The sequence below is a fragment of the Herpailurus yagouaroundi genome, unplaced genomic scaffold (assembly GCF_014898765.1).
Source record: "Herpailurus yagouaroundi ecotype Mexico unplaced genomic scaffold, PumYag 182, whole genome shotgun sequence".
NCBI lineage: Eukaryota > Metazoa > Chordata > Mammalia > Carnivora > Felidae > Herpailurus > Herpailurus yagouaroundi.
Window position 1 is genome coordinate 49,255,358 of NW_024412413.1, and position 25,939 is coordinate 49,281,296.

General features: G+C 40.9%; 1 protein-coding gene across 1 annotated transcript; it reads left to right on the plus strand.

The window, feature by feature from the left end:
- The first annotated feature begins 3,442 nt into the window (after positions 1-3,442).
- On the plus strand, positions 3,443-23,168 carry IL26 (interleukin 26). Its single transcript, XM_040491839.1, has 6 exons — positions 3,443-3,546; positions 6,569-6,963; positions 7,049-7,105; positions 7,284-7,418; positions 22,579-22,644; positions 22,735-23,168. The coding sequence occupies exons 2-6, from the start codon at positions 6,793-6,795 to the stop codon at positions 22,819-22,821; spliced, it is 516 nt and encodes a 171-aa protein (XP_040347773.1). The 5' UTR covers positions 3,443-3,546; positions 6,569-6,792; the 3' UTR covers positions 22,822-23,168.
- Positions 23,169-25,939: the final 2,771 nt, after the last annotated feature.

Below are 25,939 nucleotides of genomic sequence, written 5' to 3' on the forward strand. Positions count from 1 at the left end.
AGCCAGGTCATGATTTCACCTCTTAAAAAAGCGTTCAAACAGATCTAAATATGTTTGAAAAGGTGGATGAGGTAGGAGTTTCTTCTTAAAAATGTTTTTCGAGAGCTACTAAAATGTTCACATGGGCAACGTAGTTAAAAAAAACAATTGTCTTGGGGCGCCTGGGTGGCTCAGTCGGTTGAGCGTCCGGCTTCGGCTCAGGTCATGATCTCACAGCTTGTGAGTTCAAGCCCCGTGTCGGGCTCTGTGCTGACAGCTCAGAGCCTGGAGCCTGCTTCTGCTTCTGTGTCTCCCTCTCTCTCTGCCCCAACCCACTCGCATTCTGTCTCTGTCTCTCTCAAAAATAAATAAGCATAAAAAAATAAAAAATAAAAAAAAACCCAAAAAATAAAAAACAGTTGTCTTCTGGATTAAACAAGAAGGGAAGGGCCAGGCCCTCCCATAAAGCTCAACAGAGCTATGCCACAGCGGTAGCTTCTTTTCTGCTGCACCAGTGGCCGGGCTCTCCTTACTTCCATCTCTCTCTCTCTCCCTTTTACCCCCTTTCCTTCTGTCTTTCCTCTCCTTCCCTCCCCTTCCTTTCCTTTCTTTTCCTTTCCTTCCTTCTTTTTTTTTACCCAGGTGAGATTCACATAATATAAAATTAACTACTTAAACATGAACAATCCATCGGCATTTAGTACATTCGTAGTGTACTAAACCCCACTTCCATCCAGTTCTGAAACATTGTCATCACTTGCAAAGGGAGGCCTGTACCCATGAAGCAGCTACTCCCCCGTTTCCCCTTCTCAGCCCTGGCGACCATGAAGCTGACCTCTGTCTCTATATTTTCCCATCTGGATGTGTCACAGAAGTGAAATCATAAATATGCGACCTTTTGCACTGAAAACAGCGTACTGTTTTCAAAGTTCTTCCGTGTTGTAGCATATGTGCATCAGCTCTACATTGCTTTTTATCACTAACATTCCACCGTATGGATGTATCACACTTGGTTTATCTGTTCGTTTATTTCTGGGTATTTGGTTCCTGTTTCCTTTTTAAAGAACCTCAGTCAGACAATATAGCTCCTTTGTTCAAATATCCCACACGACCAAGGGTGGAAGCTGAGGTCCCACTGATAGCTTTAAAGGCTGTGACTTGGGGACGCCTGGGTGTCTCAGTTGGTTAAGCATGGAGCCTGCTTGGGGTTCTCTCTTTCCTTCTCTCTCTGCCCCTCCCTTGCTTGCATGCTCTCTCTCAAAGTAGATAAATAAACTTAAAAAAGAAATAAAGGCTGTGACTTTGTCCACATTTCCTCTTCTATCTCACATTTTTCTACCCTCCTCCCTTGCTCTAGGTTTGATCACACAGGCTTCCTAGGTGTATGGAACACTCTGAGCGTGCACCTTCCCTAAGGACTTTGCATTGACTGTGCCTTTGGACTGAAGAGGTACCTCTGTGACTTGCTCATCACGTTATTCTACTGTTGCTTAAATGTTCCATCGAACCTTCTGTGATCATCCTGTTTACAACCTATCCCCATCCAAGCACCAGCACCCCCCTTATTCTATTCCATTTTCTCCAAAGCTTCATTTTTCAACTGTACATAACTGGCTTGTAGCTTACATAAGTTATATCTATTATATTTACTTATTGTCTGTCCTCCCCATCCTCTACTATCACGAGGATGTTTTATGAAATCAATCATTTTCTGTTCTGTTTATTGGTGCATACTGAGCCCCAGTAAGCCTGGGAGATAACAAACGCCCAAAATACATTTGGTGAATGAATGAATGAATGATGCACGGGGAAGACATACAGAGTATAAGTCACCCAGCATAGAACCGGGAACACAGGCTGAGACGCTCAGAGGGTTTTCATGCACTTTTCCTCTTCATGCTGTTCCATGAATCCAGGTTCCAGATCCACTTTCTTCCCCCTTCAGACCGTTTAGAGCCCTCTTCATTCCTTCTCTAGCCTGTTCTCATCCATCCCTCTGATGACATAAACATAAGATCAACATGTTTCCTGGGTGGAATTGTCTGATAGAGAGGGACCTACCTTTTCTGAAAGGACAAAACTCAGATATCATTGTATTAAGTATATTTATCAATCTATGACTATTTCTTATCTCTATCTTCTGGCTCTATCCTGGAAAAAAAATATTGGGTTTCAGGGTTTTTTACAAATAGAATGACTAGTTTAAAGTAGATCCACCTACTTCTTATTTATAGCTATGTAGAGTTTAGGATTTCTGATCCTTAGGAATTATGCCAATCACTGAGGTCGTTAAACATCATATTTCAACAAATTTAAGATACCATATGATCAAAGCTGCACCATTATTTTATCACTAAGAAAGGAAATAAGTGCTTCTGATTAAGCTATGATGCAGTGCTTGCTTAACATTTAGCACTTGGTTGTTGCCTTGCAAGAAAATATGTCATTTTGGTCATTCTTCCAAAGACAAATACTTGTTTCTCTAATAGCAGATTTGCATCCCACTGCTGTTCTGTGCCTTTCTGTGAACACATTAACTTTCATTTCATTGCTGAATCATAGTGCAATCTTTCTAAAGATATTTGAACAGCAATTCAACTCAACACACGTACTAACAGCCATGCACACAGTCTGAAGTGGGGACATGACTGGCGACTGCACAGGGAAGGACAACTGTGTATGGGCTGACTTGGTGATGTAATTATAAGACGATGGATTATAAAACGGGTTGTGATTTCAGAGATATTAAGATGTGGGGGAAAGAAAAAAGCCAAACCGCAAATGTGTCTTAGAGTCAACTAAATCGTTTAAGAATTAAGGAACCCGAATGGGTGTTGGTTTTTTCCTCCTACAGAGGAGAGGTCTCAAAGTGAGCTGTGATTCTCTGCATGAAACCCATTTTGCTCATTCGATATGCTTGACCATCAGAGGGCGCTGCTGGCATTCTTTTGGGTGTGTGAGGGTGGAGCTGAATTTTAAGGAAAATGGCTGCCATACCGGCATTTGGGAATTGGGGTAGCCAGCTGTGCTTTGGGGCAGATCAGTTGTTTAAATGTTCTCCTGTACATTATGTAGGAGTAGCAGCCTTAAAATATCCACTTAATGGCCCCGGTCTGCTTTCTGGATGTGTGTGGGGGTGAATTGAATTCCTCATGCCTGCATACTCTTTGAAATATGGTCAGATCATTGTTCATCCTTTGCTTTCCTCACTTTCTTCAACCATTTCTCAACACTTTTGAAAGTTTGTGAGAGACTTAAACATTATTCAGAGTATTGCACATGCATTTTGCTGTGGTCTGAATGCTTGTGTCTTAGATTCATATGTTGAACTCTAGACCCCAAGTTGGTGGTATTAGGTGGGACCTTTGAGAGGTGGTTAGGTCATGAGGGCAGAGTCCTCATGAATGGGATTTGCGCCTTTATAAAAGAGGCTCCAGAGAGATCCCTTGCCCCTTCCACCATGTGAGGACACAGTGAGAGGCTGGCTGTTTGCAACCCAGAAGAGAGGCTTCACCAGACTGTGACCACGCGGACATGTTGATCTGGGACTTCCCGGCCTTCACGTCGGTGAGAAATTAATTTCTGTTGCTTATAAGCTATCTAGTCTGTAGTATTTTGGTATAGTACCTGGACAGATTAAGATACATTTATTATTTGAAAAATAATAATGTAATAGTTACCACTTGCAGGGTGCATCTGTAGCTGTCCTTGTGCTCAGCATTCTATTGATATTATCATATTTTTTGCTCATGACAGCCGTCTGAAGTAGGTACAATTATTGTCCCATTTTAATGACGACAAAAACTAAAGCTCAGAGAGGATTAGCAACTTCCGCATGGCTATACAACTAGTAGGGTAGTTGCATCTGAGTTTCAAAACCAAATCTCCTTGTAACCAATAGCCATTTTTATGTAGTTCTGTATAAGGAACTTATAAAAGTGACATAATAAAAATACATCCAAAATGAGAGAGACTTGTGTTTCAGCTGGTGCCCCAAGGATATCACATACTTATTCTAATGGCTCTTTTGTTACTTGGGGGCACTTTTGGAACCCCCTGTCGGAATTGTCTTTAGGACCTGGGTTTTGAGTCTCCTTTATCACTTGTCATCCTTTGGGGGCCAGATTGGACTGTTTTTTGTTTTTTTTTTTTTCAATGTTTATTTATTTTTGGGACAGAGAGAGACAGAGCATGAACAGGGGAGGGGCAGAGAGCGAGGGAGACACAGAATCGGAAACAGGCTCCAGGCTCTGAGCCATCAGCCCAGATCAGCCCAGAGCCTGATGCAGGGCTCGAACTCACAGACCGCGAGATCGTGACCTGGCTGAAGTCGGACGCTTAACCGACTGCGCCACCCAGGCGCCCCCAGATTGGACTGTTTGAAGGACCCTAATGAGGCTGATGTGCCAACTAAGATGTAGGATGACTATGGTCCACAGGGAGATACGGTTTTCAGACATAAGGAAATGGCCAGTTTTCTGGAGTTGGTTGTGAATCAAAGCGGAGGCATCCCTGGGGTGTTATGATCTTCCTTGGGTCCTGATAGTTTCAGGGACATGAGACATTTATGTAAATGCAACCAGCAGGAGTTAAAAATTCGTCAGAACACATATTCATTTACCAATATTAGCGATTCGCGTTGCACTTACGTTTTGTTGCCGCACACCAGGGACCCCCAAATTAGCTGCTCAAGGCAGTGTACAGCTCCTGGAAGTATTTTGTGTGGTCCTTTTAGTGCACCCACACGGTGTGTTTACAGGCTGTATAATTAGGCAGATTTTAGGTTTGGTGGCAATGTAAGCAATTTAGTTCCGACTGTCCCATATGCGTTTACCCAGGGTGTTTATGTTAATCCTACACGCTCTGAAAGCATTTGGGCTTTTGATCCCTGGTAGTTCATACTCTTTTCTATAAAGGAATTTTGAATAGTAGGCGTCACTCTTCTCAAAAACAAAACAAAACAAACAAACAAAAAAAACCACCACCTTGGGATATTCCATGTCCCAGTTCAAACACCTTTAAGCTACTCCTAGCTAAAAAAGAATTCTTCCTTTTCCTGAATTTTTGTAAAATTTCTGTGAACTCCCTTTGTGCTCCCAATCAGCTGTCTTCTGCTGTAGCTCTTTGTGAACATTCCCATCTCACCTCAGAGAGTGTGTCTTTCACAGCAGAGCTGGTCCTGTGGGCATAAACTTCCGGTGTTGCAAAATCTACCTACTTTTTGAAGCAGCAGGAAATATTCCCCAGTGTTTGGACCTCTCACTCCTACTTTCTCTTCGCTCCTTTGCCAGCCTGGTGGTCTTTGATTTAGACATTTGTCTTGAATTCTGAAGTCTGTCACTGACTAGTTTTGAGGAATCTCTTGCTCACAACCAGCTTCCAGTGTTGTTTTGCTCAAGTACTACGTTAACTGCGCATGCTAGGCTTTGGTGCCTTGTCTTTGCTTCTCCTTATATGATTCTAGGCCACATCCACTTCTTAGCTTGGGGCTACTCCCTCACATGGACCATACCTGTCACCACTATCACAAGAACTGGGGCAGAATTGAGGATGGGATTCCATGGACCATCTGCCTTTATAGCCCCCCTGGTACCTAGCACAGGTCTCTGTATAGGCAGATCCTCGACAGAAATTTGTTGATGGAATAAAAAAGCAACACAGTTACAGTAGCATTTTGTGACGTAGAAAGGAAAGCATTTATTCAACGAACATCGGCTGTGCTTCCTTAGATGAGGCGTCATCTGGGTAGGGGCTAAGGATTCAGAGATAGAAAGGTTGGGTCTCTTTCCTTAAGAAATGTGCACGCTACTCGAAGTCCAGCGCTAGAAGCTGGGCAGTCAACTTGGACAGAGATGATAGAGAATTTACTAAACCGTGGGCCTTAACCCCAGGTCCCTATGCCAAACAAATCTTGAGTATGTTAGGGGAGTTACAGTTTCTGAGCTGGAAAAATTCTTGAGAAAAATTGGAAAACTCTTTTGGGTCTTAAGGCTGGCTGGCTAAAGAAAGGTGGCTCCTGAGAGAAGAGAGGGAGCCTGGCGAAGGACTCTGCAAGGGATATGTGTAAAACCCATAGGAGATCATGAGCAAGTTTCCCAGGGCTCTCCACTCTACCTGTGGTTAATTTTGGGGGGGGTGGGGATATTGGCTAAAAAGGAGATTTTATTTTTCATACGGACATTAAAAAAAAAAAAAATCACACGGCCTCCCGGAGATGAGTCTCCCTTACTGGCATGTCATGAACCTGTTTAAAACAATGCATCTGTTGTGATAGGCAACTGAGGTTCTGACTTGACTTTTTTTTTTTTTAATTTTTTTTTTTCAACGTTTATTTATTTTTGGGACAGAGAGAGACAGAGCATGAATGGGGGAGGGGTAGAGAGAGAGGGAGACACAGAATCGGAAACAGGCTCCAGGCTCTGAGCCATCAGCCCAGAGCCCGACGCGGGGCTCGAACTCACGGACCGCGAGATCGTGACCTGGCTGAAGTCGGACGCTTAACCGACTGCGCCACCCAGGCGCCCCCTTTTTTTTTTTTTTTTTGAAAAGGGGGCCCTAACCTTCCCAGTAAACTTGTGCTTTTTCTTAGTGCCACAGATAGTGCGGTCAAAGCTTTTTTCGGTTATGAAGCAAGCTCTAAAAAAAAATAGAACAGCCGGAGTGATCTTCCTCTCTGTAAACTGTAAGTTATCTACCACAGGATCTCATTGAAGAGGTGGCCTTGAGGGCTTAAGTAAGTAGGTTATCCGATCATCGAACCAGCGCAAGAAACTGTCTGGCGAGCGACAGGTGCCCAGAGTGGGGTGGAGGGAGATGCAGGCGAATTGCATTTTGAGGTCTGGGTTGCTGTTTGCCACTCTGTCTCTTGTCATCGCCAAGCACAAGCAATCTTCCTCTGCGAAAGGTTGTTACCCAAGGGGCACACTGTCCCAAGCTGTTGACAGACTCTACGTCAAGGCGGCATGGCTCAAAGCAACAATTCCAGTAAGTATCAGGCTCTGCTTAAAATGATGACCTAACGGACATTTGTAATTCTGGATAACACTTATCTCCTTTTGTTTTATTGTAGGAAGACCGCATTAAAAATATACGATTATTAAAAAAGAAAACAAAAAAGCTATTTATGGTGAGCCAGAGGGTTTTTTAAATGTTTTTCAACTTTCTACTTGTTTGATGCTTTCCCTCCTGCATTTTAATTTTTCCAGGTGGTCATTACGTCATAATCAGGTGGGGATTGCAGTGACATTTTACAAAAACTATATCCCACGGTTTACTTTATGCGATTTCTCATATCTTATTTATAGAAAAACTGCAGATTCCAAGAACAGCTTCTGTCCTTCTTCATGGACGATGTTTTTGGTCAACTCCAATTACAAGTCTGCAAGGAAAGACACTTTGTGGAAGAATTTCATAGCCTTAGGCAGCAATTGAGCCGCTGTGTAAGTATGCACAGCAAACACAGTGAGTTTGATCCTAGAAACCTACCTAGAAAACAGCATTGTAGGGAGCTGTCTCCACAAGCAAGGGTGAGTAAAAGGGGCTTTCTAATTGGTGGCTTGTGGTTTATCGTCAGTGAACCAGCACTGAATAACCACGAGTAACTCATAATGCCAATACTTATTGTTTCTTTTTTTAATATTTATTATTCTTAAGGAGTGGCACATACGACATCTTGGAGATCTAAAATACCACGGAATGATCCTCAATATTTGTTTATTTATTTGTTTGTTTGCTTATTGTTTGCTCTGTATATGAGTCCCAAGTGATTCATTCACTTATTTAATAAATATTTCTTAAGCACCAACATGTGCCACACACTATTCTAGGCTGTTATTTCCTTCTTTTCTTTCTTTCTTTCTCTTTCTTTCTTTCTCTTTCTCTTTCTTTCTTTCTTTCTTTCTTTCTTCCTTCCTTCCTCTCTTTCCTTGCCATATTGATGAGAGCTTTTAGATTGCTTTTTTCTTATTTACCTAATTTTTTTTATAGCTATACCCTTTTTAAGGCACGGTCTCAGTCCAAACTTTATAAAAACAGGGGTATGTTTTCTTTGGCCCTTAAGTTATTTGATGCTGCAGTATGGCCACTGTCACCACAAGCAATGGGGAATTAATTAAGAAGGTTAAAGTGACCACATTTCTCTATAAACATTCACAATAAGAAAGACCGGTGCAGAACAATGAAACAAAATGAAGCAAAACAATTAAGCTGGGATCAGTGCAATATTAGTCGACTTGCCTCTGGGGGGGATGGTAAATCTTTTCTATGATCCTGTTTGGGTTCCAAGCGTGCTTTCTCAGCCTCTTATGATTGCGCCTTGCAGGCGGTGTGAAGGGGGGGTAGTGATGATTATTGCAGTCCTTGGATTGCTAGATGGAAACGAGTTCTCCACTCTTGGGCATTATGGTCACTGAGACTTCAATTCCGGGCAGTTGCAGGTGGAGGTTCACTTAAGAGTTAAGATGTGTTTTCCTTGGGGTCTGTCAAAGTGTTCAGGATCTCAAATTGCAGACCACAGCACAGAGGCATTATATGTGGGTGAGGTGGTCGGTAGGTAAAAAATTTCACTGAATTTATCTTCTCTTTTTCTTTGGTTAGTTTGTGTTTAAGTTATGTCCTTGTTTGAAGCTAGGGTTGCATGGTGTCTTATAAACTCTCCGATCCCATTCATGTATCTGCAACATAAAAATTACAACCTGGTGCCTCTTTGTAGAAGAGAGAGAATGCCCTGGGCCAATTCCCTTGCCTAAACGAATGGAAAGATCCTCACTTCTCTTTGGCTTTTTTTGTACTTTACCTTTGAGGTCATCTTGTTAAGATAGTGAATAATATAAATAGCCTCTTAAATTTAAGTTGAATTATTATGTAGTTTTATATTTCATTCCCCCTCCCGCCAGCCCATTAGGTTATAAGTAAGAGCGTTTTCGCCGCTAAAAGATTTGAGGAGGAGGAGACTACCTCTTGAAGGACTTGATATAGGGGAAATAATGAGACCTAAGGCAGCCACTGTAGCCTGGGGTGGAGTTCAAACGAACAATCGAGCTGCTTCCATTTCGGTGTCTGGAGACCAGGATCCTCTTCAGCCTGTTTTTTGTTTTTTGTTTTTGTTTTTTCTTTTTCTTTTTCTTTTAAATGCATCCTGTTTCTCTTCACTTTTTGTTTTAACCCCGATTCCTCTGTGTAGGTGCTATTCATTGCATTAGTCAGTCGATTTCATATCATGTTATTTCAAATGAAGTTGTTAATGGTGGTGAGGCACTAGAATAAATCCTTGCCTGATACTGTAGAGTGTATCTAGACGCCTGGAGCCCCTAAAGGTGTGTCTATTTTCCCATCAGTTGGGTTTCCTCGGCTCAAATAGCTAGAGAACTCAATGATGGCTATAACCAAGACCATGAAACGTTCTAGATGAAAAATACAATTATCTAGGAACTCTGGTTTGCCTGGATTTATTTCTGGAGAAGTTTTTTTCCCTAACGAGATCTGTCAAAAAAAGATACTTCTGCCAATAGAGATGTTTCTTTCAGGGACTTGGGTCACACGGCCTGTGGGAGCAGTGGGGTACCTCCGGCGCGGGCTGTGACTGCATACCAAAGTGGCTGGCTCCCCCTTGTGGCCAAATAGGAGCACACACGTCCACTCAACCTCCCTGAGCGCCATCTAATTCTGGGCTTTCCTTCTTACTTTCTCCCACCTGAAGTCAAGCGTTGCTAGCCCCAGTTAATTTGTCTCACAGACTTTGGAGTTTATGCTGAGAGGTATACCAACCACCTCTGCGAAACTGAAAAAGAAAATCAGAGGATTAGCCTGAGTTTGGAAAGCCTTCGCAGACATCGTGTCGGGGAAATAGGTGCTTGCGTCTGGCTTAATCTTTTGGCCAATGATAATTTTGTATTTTTGGTAAGAGAAGCTGGTATCTGTTTAATATAAATTTACTGAGCATCTGCTCTAGTCAGTGAATGATTTCTTCTTGTGAATATAGGACTTTCCTGCAAATGGTGTTGTAAAGACAAATGAAAACCCAATCAACTGGAACTAAATGGTTAAAAGAAACAAGTCAGTTTTGTAAACTGAATTTTTGCAAATTGGCTTACAGCAGGCGGCCTACTTCTGTATTTTCCAGGTTCTGTCCTGGGTGAGAAAGACCAGTCTGATCAAGTCCCCGGTCTCTGGTGCTTGTACTCTTCTTACCGGCAGTGAGATGTAAACAAAGAAGGCCAGTGAATCATGAAATGTGACATGTGTGATGCTGAGTTTTCTGTGTGACCCGGTCACTGTGGAAGCACAAAGGGGGGAGGTAGTTAATTCTGTCCACCTTGAGGTTTGGAGAGCATGTATTATTGAAGGAGGTGATGACTGCATTCGGTTTCCTGGGGAATGAGGGGGCAGGAATGGTGGGGGGAGAAGCTTGAATAAAGCTTGATGGTGTGAAATGACATATCATATTCAGGAAACAGCAAGTAACTGAGTATGAATGTAGAATGGCTTGGGGAATGTCTAGAGGAGGCTGGTTGTTTAGATTTTAGCCAGGAGATGCTAATAAAGGGCTGGTTAAAAGAGGCATGATAACACCGGCTAAGGATTGTCCTGAAGAAAAATGTAAAGCCATCGAAGGGCAGGGCAAGATCACATACTCTTATGTTTCAGAGAAAGCTCTTTGGTGAAGGTAGAGGGATGTAGGTGGGGGGGGGGTGAGGCTCTAGGGAGAAAAAAGTATATAAAAAGCATTGCAATAATGTGGCTGGAGTGAACACACTCGGGTCATAGGGAAGGGCGAGGAGAGTCTGAGGAAGAGAGGAGAGTCTGGGATGAGCCTAAGGTTCTTACTTGGGGGGCTGAGTGGGAGGGGGTGTCATTCATTAAACAGAGAAGGAGAAAGCTTGGAGTAAGGTAAATGAGTTGCTGTCAGACCTGCTAGAAGTTTCAGGAGTCCCACGCATCAGAGTAATCATAAGAGTAGTAGTAAGCTTTCCATATATATTTTGGGTATGTTTAATATTTATGATGTATTTATTAACAGATTTATTGAGATATAATCAACACACGATTAACTGGACATAGTTCAAGTGTGTAATTTGGTAGTTTTGACATGCGTATACCCTTGTGAAGCCATCGCCACAATTAAGATAATGGACATATCCATCACCCCCAAAAGTTTCTTGGTGCCCCTTTGTGATCTGTCTCCGTCCCCAGGGAATCACTGATCTGCCTTTTGTCACTGTAGATTTTTTTGCATTTCCTAGAATTTAATGTAAATGGCCTATATGTTACACTCTTTTATGTCTGACTTTTTCCACCCAGCATAATTATTTTGAGATTCACTCGTGTTACTGAGTGTATCGGTCATTTATTCCTTTTTTATTGCCATGTAGTATTCTATGATAATGATGTAGTACAATTTGTTTGTTTGCCTACTGATGGGTTTTTCTTCCCCCAGCTTTCAAGCTATCACAAGTAAAGCTGCTATGAATATTTGTATGCAAGTCTTTGGACAGGTATTTTCATTTCTCTTGGGTAAATACCTAGGAGTGGCATAGTTGGATCATAAGTTAGGTGTATGTTTTGTAAGAGATGGCCAAACTGTTTTCTAAAGTGACTATCCCATTTTGCGTTCTCACCAGTAGTGTGTGAGAGTTCACTACTCAGGATCCTTGCTATCACTTAGTATGGTCAATGTTTACACATGCCAGCCAGTGTAGTTGTGGTATCACATTGTGTTTTCAATTTGCATTTCCCCAGTCATTAATGATGTTGAGTATCTCTTGATTTGCCTATTTATCATCAATATATCCTTGGGGAAGTGTCTGCTTGGATATTTTGCGCATTAAAAAAAGAGGTTGGTCATTTTCTCACTGGGTTTTGCGTATGTTTGTTTTCAAGTATATTCTGCGTGCAAATCTTTTATCAGATATATAATTTGCAAATATTTTTCTCTTGGTCTGTGACATCTTTTCATTATCTTAACAGTGTCTTTTGAAGAGAAGACATTTTACATTTTGATGGTGTCTAACTTATCAATTTTTTTCTTCAATGAATCATGCCTTTTGTGCCACATTTAAGAAATCTTTATTTAACACAAGGTCACAAAGAACTTTTACTATGTTTTCATTTACAATTTTTTCTACTTTTAGGTTTCACATCTAGGTCAATGCCTTTTCACCTGTTGAGATGACCATGTGATTTTTATTTTTTAGACGATTGATACCAATTTCATTGGTTTTCAAAGTTATGCCAACTTTGCATTTCCGGGATGTACTCTATTTGGTAATAATGCGTTGTCCCTATCATGTATTGTTAGGTTCAACTTGCTAAAATTTTATTAATAAGTTTTGTGTCTATGTTTATGAGGGACATTTGTATCCTTTCCTTTAATATCTTTGTCTCATTTTTGGAATTAGTATAATGCTGATCTCATTCAGTAAGTTGGAAAGTATTCTCCCCTCTTTCATTTTCTGGAAGGGCTTGCATAGAATTGATCCTTTGAAGCCATTTTTTGAAGCCAATGATCCAGTGAAGCCATTTTTGCATAGAGTTTTGTGTATGGGAAGATTTTAAACTAAGTATTTTAGTTTTTAATAGCTGCATAGCTATTGATGTTCTTAATTTCTCCTTGAGTGAGCTTTGATAATTTGTGTTTTTCAATTTTATTATTCATTTCATCAAATCTACCAAATTTTAGCCACAAAATTGTTCATGTTATTTCTTTAGTATCCTTTAAAATATTTTTTTTAATTTAATGTTTATTTATTTTGAAAGAGAGAGAGACAGAGTGTGAGCAGGGGAGGGGCAGAGAGAGAAGGAGACACAGAATCCGAAGCAGGCTCCAGGCTCTGAGCTGTCAGCACAGAGCCTGAGGCGAGGCTCAAACTCAAGAGCCGTGAGATCATGACGTGAGCAGAAGTCAGACGCTTAATCGACTGAGCCACCCAGGCAACCCACTTTAATATCCTTTTAATGTTTGTAATAGTATGGGATGATGTCATTTCTCTCATTGTGGATATTGGTATTTTTTGTCTTCACCCTTTTTTCCCCTGAAATTTTATTGAAATTCATCAATTTCATTGACTTCTCAAAGAATCAGTTTTTAGTTTGATTTCCTCTATTGATTTTCAGTTTTGATTTCACTGATTTTCATTCTGAGTTTTATTATTCCTTTCTTCTGTTACATTTGAGTTTACTCTTTTTTTTTTCTGGTTTCTTAAGTTGAAAGATTGGGTCACTAATTTGAGATCTTTCAGTGTTTTCTTAAGGTGAAAGCTGAAGTTATTAGTTTGAGGTTTTGTTAATCTTTTCAGTATAGGAATTCAGTGTTTTGAATTTCCCTTTTGGTACAAAGTACTTCAGCTACATCCCACAATCTTTGATATGTTGTGCTATTTTCATTAACTTGAAGTACTTTCTAGTTTCCTTTTTGATTTCTTCTTAGATCCATTTGTTATTTGGAAGGGAATCCTTTAGTTTCTGTATATTTGGGGATTTTTCCAGATGCCTTTTTGATTTTGATTCCTAATTTGATTTCATTTTCGTCAAAGAGCATCCTTTATGTGACTCAAAGCCTTTGATATTTGTTGAGCCATGTTTTATGGCCCAGAATTTGGTTAATTTTGATAAACGTTCTATGTGTATTTGAAAAGAATTGATATCTTGCTGTTGGGTGGGGTGTTCTATAAATATCACTTAGATCTAATTGTTACTATTTTCCAATTTTTCTATATCTTTACTGATTTTTTTTTTTTACTTATTTTATCATTTATGGACATCTCTGGCATTAATTGTGAATTTTTCTATTTCTCTATCAGTATTCATGGTATAGTAGCTCATGTATTTTGAAGTTCTGCTATCAGGTGCGTAAGTATTTATGACTACAATATCGTCTTGATGAATTGACCCCTTTATTTTATAAAAGTACCCTATGGTCCTTCATAATATTCTTTGTTCTGAAATCCACTTTTTCTGATAAAAATAGAACCACTTCAGCTTTCCTTTGATTAGTGTTAGCATGATATATCTTTCTCTGCCCTTTCACTGTTAACTTGTTTGTGCCTTTTATTTAAAGTGGATTTCTTTTAGGCAGCATATATTTAGGGTCTGTGTGTTTTTATCCATGCCGACAATCTTTTTATTGGTAGGTTTAGATCATTTACCTTAAATGTGATGGGGGTTTAATATGGTTGGGGTTAAATCTACCACCCTGTTGTTTCTCTTCTATTTATCCAGTTATCCTTTGTTCCATTTTCTTCTTTTTCTGACTTCTTTTCGATTGATTTTTTAAATGATTCCATTTTATCCCTTTTATTAACTCATTAATTAAACTCCGTGTTTTGCCGTTTTTGAGACTCTTCATTCTTTTGCGTAGACCCAGGTTCCTATCTGGTAATATCTTCTTTCTCTCTGAAGGATTTCCTTTAGCATATCTTGTGATACAGTTCTATTAGGGATGAAGTCTTTCAGATTTTTTCTTTTCTCCTCTTCTTGTTCTTCTTCCAATTTATTTGTCAAAGATATAGCGTTGTTTGCCTGACAAAGTTTCTCATAGTCTGCAGTTTGAGGATTGAATCTTCATTGTCATTTAATTTGTTTTTCTTTATTTTCCGTACATTGGTAATTACACATAGATACTTGATCAGATTTAGCTTGATGTTTTGGCTGAATCACTTTATATGTAGGGTTGTGTACTTTTCATCAGAGACACATAGTATATGGCTTTTATGTTTATGATATTAGCAATCGTTAATTATTGTCTAGATATATTTATTCATAAGGCACTGCAAAATGATACTTTAAAAATTCCATTATACCTTCTTTATTTATAAATGGGGGTAATTCCACAAACAGAACCTACCCTTACTACTTGGCTCTCCTGAGGAACTTATCATATAAGAAAGGCAGAACAAATACTTAATTCTTTTTCTTTCTGTACTAGTTTTCAATATAAGGAATTGATTTTCTAACATTCTTCCCAGGTGATCAGTGAGTTGTTATTTTCTCCTAGAGTTATTATTAACTCATGGACTTAAATTATTTTTCACTTCTGAGGACTCTTTCTGGCTTCTACAAGCTTCCTGCCTTCCATTTTGTAAGTCCACCAAGACTGGCGTGTTATTAAACCGCTCCTAAGAGACAGAACCATGACAATTATCATGATAAGCTATTTGGTCTGGAATTCTGGTACCACTGTATTTGAATGTCATCTCCTTGTTTCTTGTAACATTCTAGGTATTTTGCGGCATCTAATAAAATATTGTATTTTAAAATTAGTCTGATTTGGGCAATTCAGATCGTATAATTATTCAAAGGAAATAAGTTATGGGGAATGTAAACATTTTTATTTTTATAATCTTTGCTAGCCATAGTATTTGGCTAAATGGTTTTTGGAAAGCTGACCTATGCATATGTGAAAAAACACATGAAAGATTTTTTTTTAGAAAAAAATTGTTAATGTTTATTTATTTTTTTGAGAGACAGAGAGAGAGAGAGAGAGAGAGAATGAGTGGGGAAGGGGCAGAGAGAGACAGAGACACAGAATCCAAAGCAGGCTCCAGGCTCTGAGCTGTCAGCACAAGAGTCCGACGCAGGGCTCGAACTCACGAACTGTGAGATCATGACCTGAGCCAAAGTCAGACACTTAACTGACTGAACCACCCAGGTGCCCCTAAAGATTCTCATGATGCTCAAATACTCTCAGACTTAAAAAGGAACTTACGAGTTGCTCAGTTGAATTCATGAAAAATTTGCCTAATCGCTAGTGATCAAAGTTGAAACTGAAACTGAAAAAAAACTCCACTAGTTTTTAAGATTTCATTATCTCCTTTAATTGGCATTCCATTAGATACATTTCTTTATATTTATTATATGTACTTAATTTTAAAGTCTGGTAAGTCTTGGCTAAGAGAATATTTGTGTCTCCACATCTTGTAGTGTATTCAACAGGTAATTTGTGTCATTAATTGCAACTAGCTTATCAACTTACAAAACATGCCTGTTACTTATCCTGGCAGTTTCAAGTTGTTTTCATTGCAACCGATTGAACTGATAAAACCAGAAGTAGAAAGTGAGACCAGCCCTGTGTTATTCTCTCATTAAGCGCAAAGTCCAGTCCAAAACCTGTCTTCAGCAATACCAATAATCTCATCTTGTGGTTGTTGGAAGACTTAAATGCACATGCTAGTGTCTATTAGCATATAACGATGCTGTCAAATTCTTAGTGTCTTTCCTTATTGCTTTCCTTACACACAACACTAATTTTCTTCCAATTACATTTTGGCGACAATTTCCAAAGGAATGGGTCACCTAAACAACAAATTCCTTTTCAGTGCCCATGTTAGTGTTAACTTGCATAATGTGTACAATTTATAGTAGTTCTTTAAACATAAAGAGATGATTTTTGAGTAACCGGTTTAAATCTTGGTGTATATATATTTTCTAATGATATTACAGAATCTCTTTGTTGCCAAATTCGCTCCTTAGTTAGCGGTATATAAGTTCTCTGTCAGAATTATGGGGCACAGCTCTATCTTTCCATGGGCTACGTTACGTGGAATTATTCTTTTTTTTTTCTTGATATATAATTGGCATACAACATTATATTAGTTTTCAGGTGTGCAACATAATGATCCAATATTTGTATCAATTATGAAACGATCACCATAATAAGTCTAGTTAACAGGCATGCATGGACTCATTCTGATAAAGTTACATTGAGAGCGTTTAAGAGTTTGTAGTGAAGGTATTTGGCAACTCTTTCTAGTTTTTTCTATGGAACATGGAGAAATGTTGTGTGAAAAAAAAAAGATGGTGCAATCCAGTCTGAAGTCGTATGATGAGGTAAACATAGGGGCTTATGTACGATTTTACATTCCTCCAGTGGTTGTGAAAATGCTGCATTTGTTGATGATAGGATATAAGCTAATCAAACTCTTCATAGAAAGAATTTGAGGTCGTTCTTTGGAGAATACACTATGTACAGTTAGTTCTCTGCAGGAATACAGCATGTGTAGCTGTCTAGTCCTTGACCCACGTATTTCATTTCCACAGCATTATCAGTGGAGAGGGATTTTCCATTTGTGTTTTAGCGGTCGTACATAATCTAAATTTGTATAATTATTCAAAATGTGAGGAGATTGGGGACACAAAATTACGGATTGTATTTGTTCATCCCGTTGTTTTTAAGAAACCAAAATGCTCACTGATGCCCGGGACATGCTTCGTTCTGTTGTTAAACCAGAGGCCCTGTGAACCTCAAAGCTGTAAGCTGGTGCTTGCGTTGTGTTCATTGACCCCTTCACTCAACAAACATTTATTGAGCATCTAATACTTGTTGAACACTATTCCAGATGCTGGAACAACCAAAATTGACATATAATATCTCCGTCCTTTTAGAACTCCTTGAAAATGCTGCCAGCCAGTTTCAGTGGGTCTCAGCTAGGGCTGGGTGCTGTGCAGGGAGCTGGCGGCAGGAGGCGCTGCGGCGGGGCTGGAAGCTGGGGGCCAGACAGCAGCTCATTGAATCTGGGCATTTTAGCTGAGACCTGAAGGGTGTCCAGATCATCTCTGCGCTCTTCAGTCTGGAGCACTGAGTTTCTTCTGCCCACTTGGTTCTTCTCCCTGCCTCTGCACTCCACCACACTCACCCTTCAAGGTGCAGCTAACTGGAGTTTTTCTTCTGGAAGTCTTCTGGAATCCCACAGTCAGGCTGCCTCTACTTCTTGGAGCAATTGTCTTTTTTTTTTAAATCACAATATTTATCACACAGTGTTGTAATTTTGCGTCACCATTTGTCTGAGCAGACTGTGAGCCATCGCTTGTGCGCCAAGGCCATTTTTCATCTTGCAGGCTACTTTTATTTTATTTTGTTTTATTTTATTTTACTGTATTTTATTTTTAAAAGTGTATTTATTTATTTTTGAGAGAAAGAGAGAGAGCGTGCATGCATGCAAGCAGGGGGAGGGGCAGAGAGAGAGGAGAGAGAACATTCCTTTAAAAAAAAAACTTTTTAAGTCAAAAAATTGTTTTATTCTCAAGTTAGTTAACATACAGTGTAGTCTTGGCTTCACGAACAGAACCCAGTGATTCATCTCTTACATATGGCACCCAGTGCTTTTCCGGAAAAGTGCCCTCCTTAATGCCCGTCACCCATTTAATACCTCCCTGCAATGCCCATGAGCTCTCAGTTTGTTCTCTGTATTTAACAGTGTCTTGTGGTTTGTCTCTCTCTCTCTGTTTTTATCTTCTTTTTCCTTCCCTTCCCCTCTGTTCATCTGTGAGTTTCTCAAATTCCACGTATGAGTGAAATCATATGAAATCTGTCTCTCTCTGACTGACTTATTTCAAGAGAGAACATCCTAAGCAGACTCTGTTGTCAGCACAGAGCCCGAGGAGCTCGAACCAAACCACAGAGCACGAACCAAACCGTGAGATCATGACCTGGGCTGAAATCAAGAGTTGGACACTTAACCATCTGAGTCACTCAGGTGCCCCTATCTTGCAGGCTACTTTTTTAAAAAACTTTTTTGTTTGCTTATTTATTTATTTTGAGAGAGAGCAAGCAGGGGAGGGGCAGAGAGAGAGAGAGAGAGAGAATTCCAGGCAGGCTCCATGCTGTCAGCACAGAGCCCGAGGTGAGACTCGAACCCACAAACCATGAGATCATGCCTGAGCTGAAACCAAGAGTCAGACACTCAACCTACTGAGCCACCCAGGTGCCCCTGGCAGGCTACTTTTAAAAATTAAATTAATCAATGTGATATGGGTGGAGGCACTATTGTATGCTTAGTGTATAATAACTATGCAATAAAAATGTATTAACTTAATGATGCATGACTAGGCTGTTGCCTTCTGACATCTCATACTTTTCTTTGAGCCCTAGTTATTCTAGCTCTACTAACAAATGGCCTCCAGTCTGATCACATCTGCTTTGGTTGAGTTTGTCAAATCATGCATCCGTTCCTACAGTAATGTCGCTGACCCTTTGTTGTGCATTGTTTTCAGCAAATGCAACTATACACGGAAATATAAGGTAGAGGAAATCACTGCATTAGAAATTTCTCTAATTGCATATTAGATGGCAAAGCCATCTGACTTGTGACCGTAAAACCTGGCTGCTCTGCTGGGTCTGTAGACATGTTGACAGCAGTGAGGAAAACGAGAACCTTCTGCATCAGATCTTTACTAGGAGGCCACATATAGTGAATGGATCTCAAGGCACCAGAAAGCATCCCATAAACCAGCACGCTCCCGTGGCAACATTGGCACTATTAAGTGTTTCTTGCTATTGCTGTTGGTGGTGGAGGTGGTTCTTGTTGTTGTTTTTTGCCAAACCTTATTTTTCTCCTTTTTTACTCTCCTCGCCCTTCTTAGGTGGAGTGAAGGCAGAAGTCCTTCTTGTCCTTCCCACCCTGTTCTGGGATGTGCTGCGGGCTGGACACAGTCAGAAGGAATGCCTTAATGATATTTAACTTCCGTAAGGTCCAGAATTTGGTTGGTTTTTTTGGCTTCCCACTTTTGGTGTTAAATCTTTACATCCCAGCACAGGCATACTGGATATTGTGCCGTGTAACTTGGTTCTGTACTTTGTGGTCGATCCTTGCACCTAAGAACTTCGCTACAGTGCCTTGGATTTAGGCAAATGTTGATTCTGTTATGAAGTTCTCTTTCATCCCAATGCAAGATTTGGACCAACTACTTTTCTATTAGATAATTTCAGGTCAGAAGGAATCAGCATCTAATCAAACTGTCTATTTATACGATAATGGGCAGACCTGTCTGAATTTCTTTCCATAGCTACTCTTTTGGCTGGACCTAGACTTTGTTATGTCTCGAATTTACTCTTGTAGTTCCAGTCTGAAAAACAAAATGAACAAAGAAACACACACACACACACACACACACATGCACGCACACACACACACACACCCCACAGTATTTCTTCTTCTGCTTATTATCACATCGCCCATTTTCACGTAGAAATCTTCTCTGTCTCTGTCTCTGCCGATCAGCTTCGTCCTCTAAAGCCATTTCCAGCATTTCCCTTCTATAATGCAGAACAGAGATCTTTGAACTAATCTCTCTTTGGAACTGGATTTTGAAGGTTTTCAACAAGAGTTTGGCTGAATTGGAATATCTTTTCCAAGTTATGCTGATTTTTTTTTTTTTTTTTTTTTGGTATAATAGAGTGGTTTCAAATACAGACTCTGGAGTCAGAATATTTGGGTTTGGATCTCAGTTCTTCCACTTACTGTGTGTACACAAGCATACTATTGACTTCTGTGCTTCTGCTTATGAATCTGTAAGATGAGGATAACAATAGCACCTACCTCACAGGGTTATTGTGAGGACCGAATGCGGTAGTATAATCAAAGCCTTCGGATTAGTGCCTGATACATAATACTAACATAATACCTGTTGACTGTTATTATTTTTACGTAGCAATCTTCTCAGTGTTTCTGTCTTCAGTTGCAGGGGGATTGAGATAAAGTAGAGAGCTCCTGGAGCTGCTGAATTTTTACCTAATAATATTGATCTGGTGTTTTTTGTTTTTTGTTTTTTGTTTTTTGTTTTTAATTTCCTGTCCGCAGCTCTTTATTTACTCTTTTGGTTCATCATTATGTCTTCAGGGTCCAGCACTGAAGTCTGACACATAGTGAGCACTTCATCATTTGCATAATGAATGAATGGATTCTTTCTGACTGTACTCTCTGAGATGGCCTACCACTGTCCAGGATCTGTCACGCATTGTTTTGGCCTCACTGGATCTGGTCTGGGTTGAAATGTCCTCTTCTTCTAAATATTTATTTATTTAGAGAGAGAGAGAGCAAGCTAGAGAGGGGGAGAGAGAGAGAGGGAGAGAGAAATCCCAAGCAGGCTCTAACTGTCAATCAAGGAGCCTGACGCAGGGCTCGAACTCACAAACCGTGAGATCACGACCTGAGCCGAAACCAAGAATCAGATGTTCAACTGACTGGGCCACCCAGATGCCCCTGAAATGTCCTCTTCTTAATTCAGGGTTCTTACCACAGGAAAATCCAATGTCGTGGCGTGAGTCCTGTAAACTATACCTTAACGCGAACATTCTGTGTCTGCAAGCTCTTCTGTGCCTAATCGGGGAGGCCCCTTGCACAAGAGGGGTCTCTTCCTTCTATACAGCGTATACCTGAAAGTAGAGTCCCCACTTGGGCAGTCATGACACCATCACCACCATTAGGCCCGGTAACAGCATTCAGGATATAACTGTCAAATCATTTCAGCTATTTTTGCTTGGCAAGAAAAGGAGCCTGAATGCTGCCCATTGTCCCCAATTTTCTCTTTGTGTTCTGGCCTAAAGGGACCTGCTGATTGACATTGGCCATGTCTTATTGGTTTCAAAAGTGCTGTCTTTTAGCCGTTTCCATTCATGAGTTTTCTTTTTTTTTTTTTTGAGTTTTTATTTATTTTTGACAGAGAGAGTGAGCGAGCGCAAGCTGGGGAGGGGCAGAAGGAGAGGAAGACACAGAATCTGAAGGAGGCTCCCGGCTGTCAGCACACAGCCCGATGCGGGGCTCAAACTCACAAACCATGAGATCGTGACCTGAGCCAAAGTCGGATGCTTAACCAACTGAGCCACCCGGGAGCCCCTCCATTTCATGAGTTTTAACTGTTACCTTTACTGATGTGCCCAGCACGATTTTATCACTAGGACAGGACCTTTGGCAAGCAACTTAGCCATTTGGGACTTGGCTTTCTTTTCTGTAAATTGAGAAGAATTGGCCTATACCACCTCCTTGGTCTGTTCTAGCACTGAGTTTCCACAAGTAAAAACTAAAGTCATGGGCAAGCAAAAGGCAATGTTAATGACCTCCTACTTGACTACTAAGTGATTTCTGTGCTCAGAAAGGGTTTGAAAATTCACCTCCTCAAAGGAGATTGGCAGTTTCTCCTAGCCTGGTTACAAGCCATCTTCTCAAAACATTGAACGCTCCTTCTCCTGCTTTAGAAACTAATATTTCCTGATGTTTTCTCCTGGCAATTAGTGCCTGAATACTGTACTGTGCGATGTACGTAGTGGACAGGATGGTTTTCCAAAGAGGGAATTTGTTCTTGTAAGTTCCCACATCTCCTATGCTTCCTTTGTCTCTCTGATTGGATTACTCTAGTCTTGTTGCCTTCCTGCCTCTGGGCCTTTACACACCCTCCCCTGTGCCTGAATTATTCTCTCCTGTGCGTCTTCCCCAAATGCCCTTTATCCTTTCTTCATGCTCCCATACTACTGGTTCCTTCTCATTTTTCAGATTTTAATTTAAACGTCATTCTTCAAAAGAGCCTTCCCTGACCATCCAGTTGAAAGTAGGCCATTCCTGTAAATCCTTTATCATAGAGTCCCCGGCATTACAAACACAGATTTACTTGTACCTTGTAATTTGTAACTTTATGTTAGTTTCTTTATTTATCATCTGCGTCTCCTATGGAACTGTAAGCTCTGTGATGACAGAGACCAACTATTATTTATTTGCCAGTGCACATCTATGCCCAGAACATTATACCTGCTCAATAAGTGTTTATTGAATGGGTAGAAAAGTATTATTACAGCCTTTTCAATAATATAACCTGTATTTTCTGTTGATTTATTAGATTTCATGTGCTTCATCAGCTAGAGAGATGAAAACGATCACCAGGATGAAAAGAACATTTTATGGGGTAAGTATTTCAAATCATTGTTTTTGAATACTGTACTTTGTTTTTTAAAATGTGAAAATTTCTGCTTTCATATCTCTATTTTATCTGCAGATTGGAAACAAAGGAATCTACAAAGCTGTCAGTGAACTGGATATTCTTCTTTCCTGGATTAAACAATTCCTGGAAAGCATTAAGTAATGCAAGAAGCCAAGTGCATGGATTTGATTGTTATTTTGGAATATAATGAGAACCACTGGAAATAAATTTATAAGACTGTATTGCTTTTAAAAAACTTTTGTACATGGTACTGATACCAAGTTAGATGGCTAGGTAAATTTAACATGATAAAGTTTTGGAGATCCATAAATGATCTCTAATATGTACATTTTCTATATTTTCAAAGAATACTTTCATCCTGAACATGTTTTATTATCCCCAAGTACACTTAATTTAAAGCTGCATAATCAGAATTAACTCATGTAATATTTGTGGAGGAAAAGTGACAGCTTTCTGGAATACGATATAATGTTATCGAGACTTCCATAGATGCTATTGTGATTATTATCTACTTAAGGGTTTTTATGACTTTTAATTATGTCTGGTGTGAACTTAGCTCCCAACAGATCTTTTATGTTAATAAGTAAACTGTTCGTCTTTCTCCTGAATGTCCTTTCTATGACAGCGTGCTGGAATTTTATTGAGTACAGTGGGTAACAACCGGATCAGATCAAATGGGACAGACATGTAAACTAACTGCTTGGAATGGTTTAACGTGAAGCCTCAAAGACCACAAGCTACCAACCTGAGATGCTGTCAGAGATTGGTCATGCTCCTCCCAGGTGCTGTACAGTTAGGAAAGTCGATGGAGGTCAAATAAAAGCCTCAATGCAGCTGAAATTCCTCTACAGGAAACTTTTCAGGGCTTAAAAGCCTCACTTGCCCAGCTAGCCCTTCAGTTAAATGAATAATATGGCTGGGCCTTTGTTTTTGCCTTACATGGACTCGGCTTCTCACCTAGAGGCCTGCAAGACCCGGGCCATTTCAGCGAGCAGTTTGTGCGATGGCCGGTTCACTTCTGCAAAGTGTTCCTCGTGCCGCCGAGGCACACAGACAACACTGTGACTTGGTGTTTTGTGATATGAATAGGCAGGGCCTCCTCCAGGTCCGTATGGATTTGGTCCTTGGCCCCTCTTCTCTTTATTGCTTTCCCACCATCCAGTTCTTCTTTTCAATCATATGCTGATTATTCTATTTGCCAGGGACTAGCCTCTCTCGATCTAGCTCATTTTCCAAAATCACTTCTTTGTCCCCTGCCACTCCTCCTCTCTGCTTTCCCCATCCACACCTTGTGGTCCCATGTTTTATCTCCATTAAGACCCCCCCAGAGAGGTGAAGTTGTGGAGAAAAGAAGGAAATGGAAAGGGGGAGCCTGGAGGACTCTCTTCATCTTGCGCTGTTGACCTAGGGCTTCCCGTTACCTGTCACAACACAACACTATTACAATACCGTTGGCTATAGGCCCTATGCTGTACCTTTCATTCCTCTGACTTATTTGTTCCATACTTGGAAGCCTGTACCTCCCCACTCCCCTTCCTCTTTTTTGCCCCACCCCACAACCTTGGCAACCATCAGTTTGTACTCCGTATTTAGTTATGGGTCTGTTTTGGGCACCCTACTTTCTTTGAGGAACGTTTGGAAGAGATGGGATCCTGGCGATGAGGAACATGCTCCCTGGCTTTGCCATGGACTTGAGAGGAGGTGGTGTACCCATGGCCTGTCATTACCCCACTTTTAGAAGCTGCCCCTCGTGCCTCAGTTTGACCACGCTGTCCTTCCACAGAGCCCGGGGTCTCCAGTCTTGGTTGCAAACCATGCCTAACCTGCCGCATTGCTTATGGACTCCAGACATCAGCGGGGCTATGAAATATTCATTTGCTGGTCAGCAAACCCGAGGTCCTGAAGGAAACAATTTCACTCGTGCTCCCCAATATTTTTGGTGATTGAATTCAATGTGTTTGTTTATTTCCCAAAATCATTCATTTGCCCAGAATAGTCAAAAGGCTGCTAAACTCAGTCAGAAGCACTATAGGACTCTAAAGGTCATCACCCAGTAAGAAACCAATATCCATGTCTCAATGCCTATTCACAAGCAAACTTTCTCAAATGCTAAGGAAAAAGCATGGTTTTAGTGTGTTTGAGTAGAGACTGGACTATTGAAAAGGCAAGAAGAGAGAAGCTGGTGTCCCGAGGCACAGTGAGATAAAGTGTTTGGTGGGGCCACTGGGTTTTGGATGAAGCCTTCCCTTCGGTTTATAGGTCCTACTCTGGACTTTATCAGAACCAGAGACGGTTACATTTTGGGAAATGGACACATACCCCCAAACACCCGCAAAGTGCTCTATGAACCCTAAAGCCATTTAGTATTTATAGATGGAGATTCCTTCCGAGAGGTCCCTCCTATATTATACCCAGGAAACTAAATTTCCTATGAAAACATTGTGTAGGTCAGCATATCATTAGAGCTGAAGGAGCTGAGCCTGCTCTTAGCACAGGTAGAACCGAAGGAGCCCGAAGACCGGTGAACAGCACGGAGTGGTAGGAAGAGGCCACAGTGGGGTTAAGAGACCTGACTAGTCTTGGGGCACCTGGGTGGCTCAGTTGGTTAAGCGTCCGACTTTGGCTCAGGTCATGATCTCTGTTTGTGAGTTGGAGCCCTGCACTGGTCTCTATGCTGACAGATCAGAGCCTAGAGCCTGCTTTGGATTCTGTCTCCTTCTCTCTCTGCCCCTCCCCACTTGTGCTCTGTCTCCCTTCAGGCCTCTGCCCACATCATCAGAGGGTCACTCATACAAAGTATCAACCCCTTCCAGAGCCACCCTTTCACCCCTCATCACCCCACTGACGGACACACTTACATTGACTTGTTTATTGGCTGTCTCCACCATATCAGAATAGAAGCTGTGCGGGGCAAGGTTTTGTCTGTTTTGTTCCCTGTAGAATCCCCAGCACCCAGTACAGGGCCCGAATATAGGACGCTACCTAAGCATGTGGTAAATGTATGGACCCAGGAGGGAATAGATTGAGGCTTTGGTCCTGCTGCTCTTAGGATGTGTGGCCAATGTCAGGTCACTTCACTATTGGGCCTCCATTTCTGGATTGGTCCTGATTGAAATTAACTGCCACAGGTGATCTATACAGATATTTGCATACTGAGGGGCTGGATTGTCCCTTAGTCCAGGTACACTGCTCTGTCTGGGTCTCACGCACCCTCCTCTCTTCCCACCGCCTGCCTTCAGTACCACCTGCAAGCTCGGGT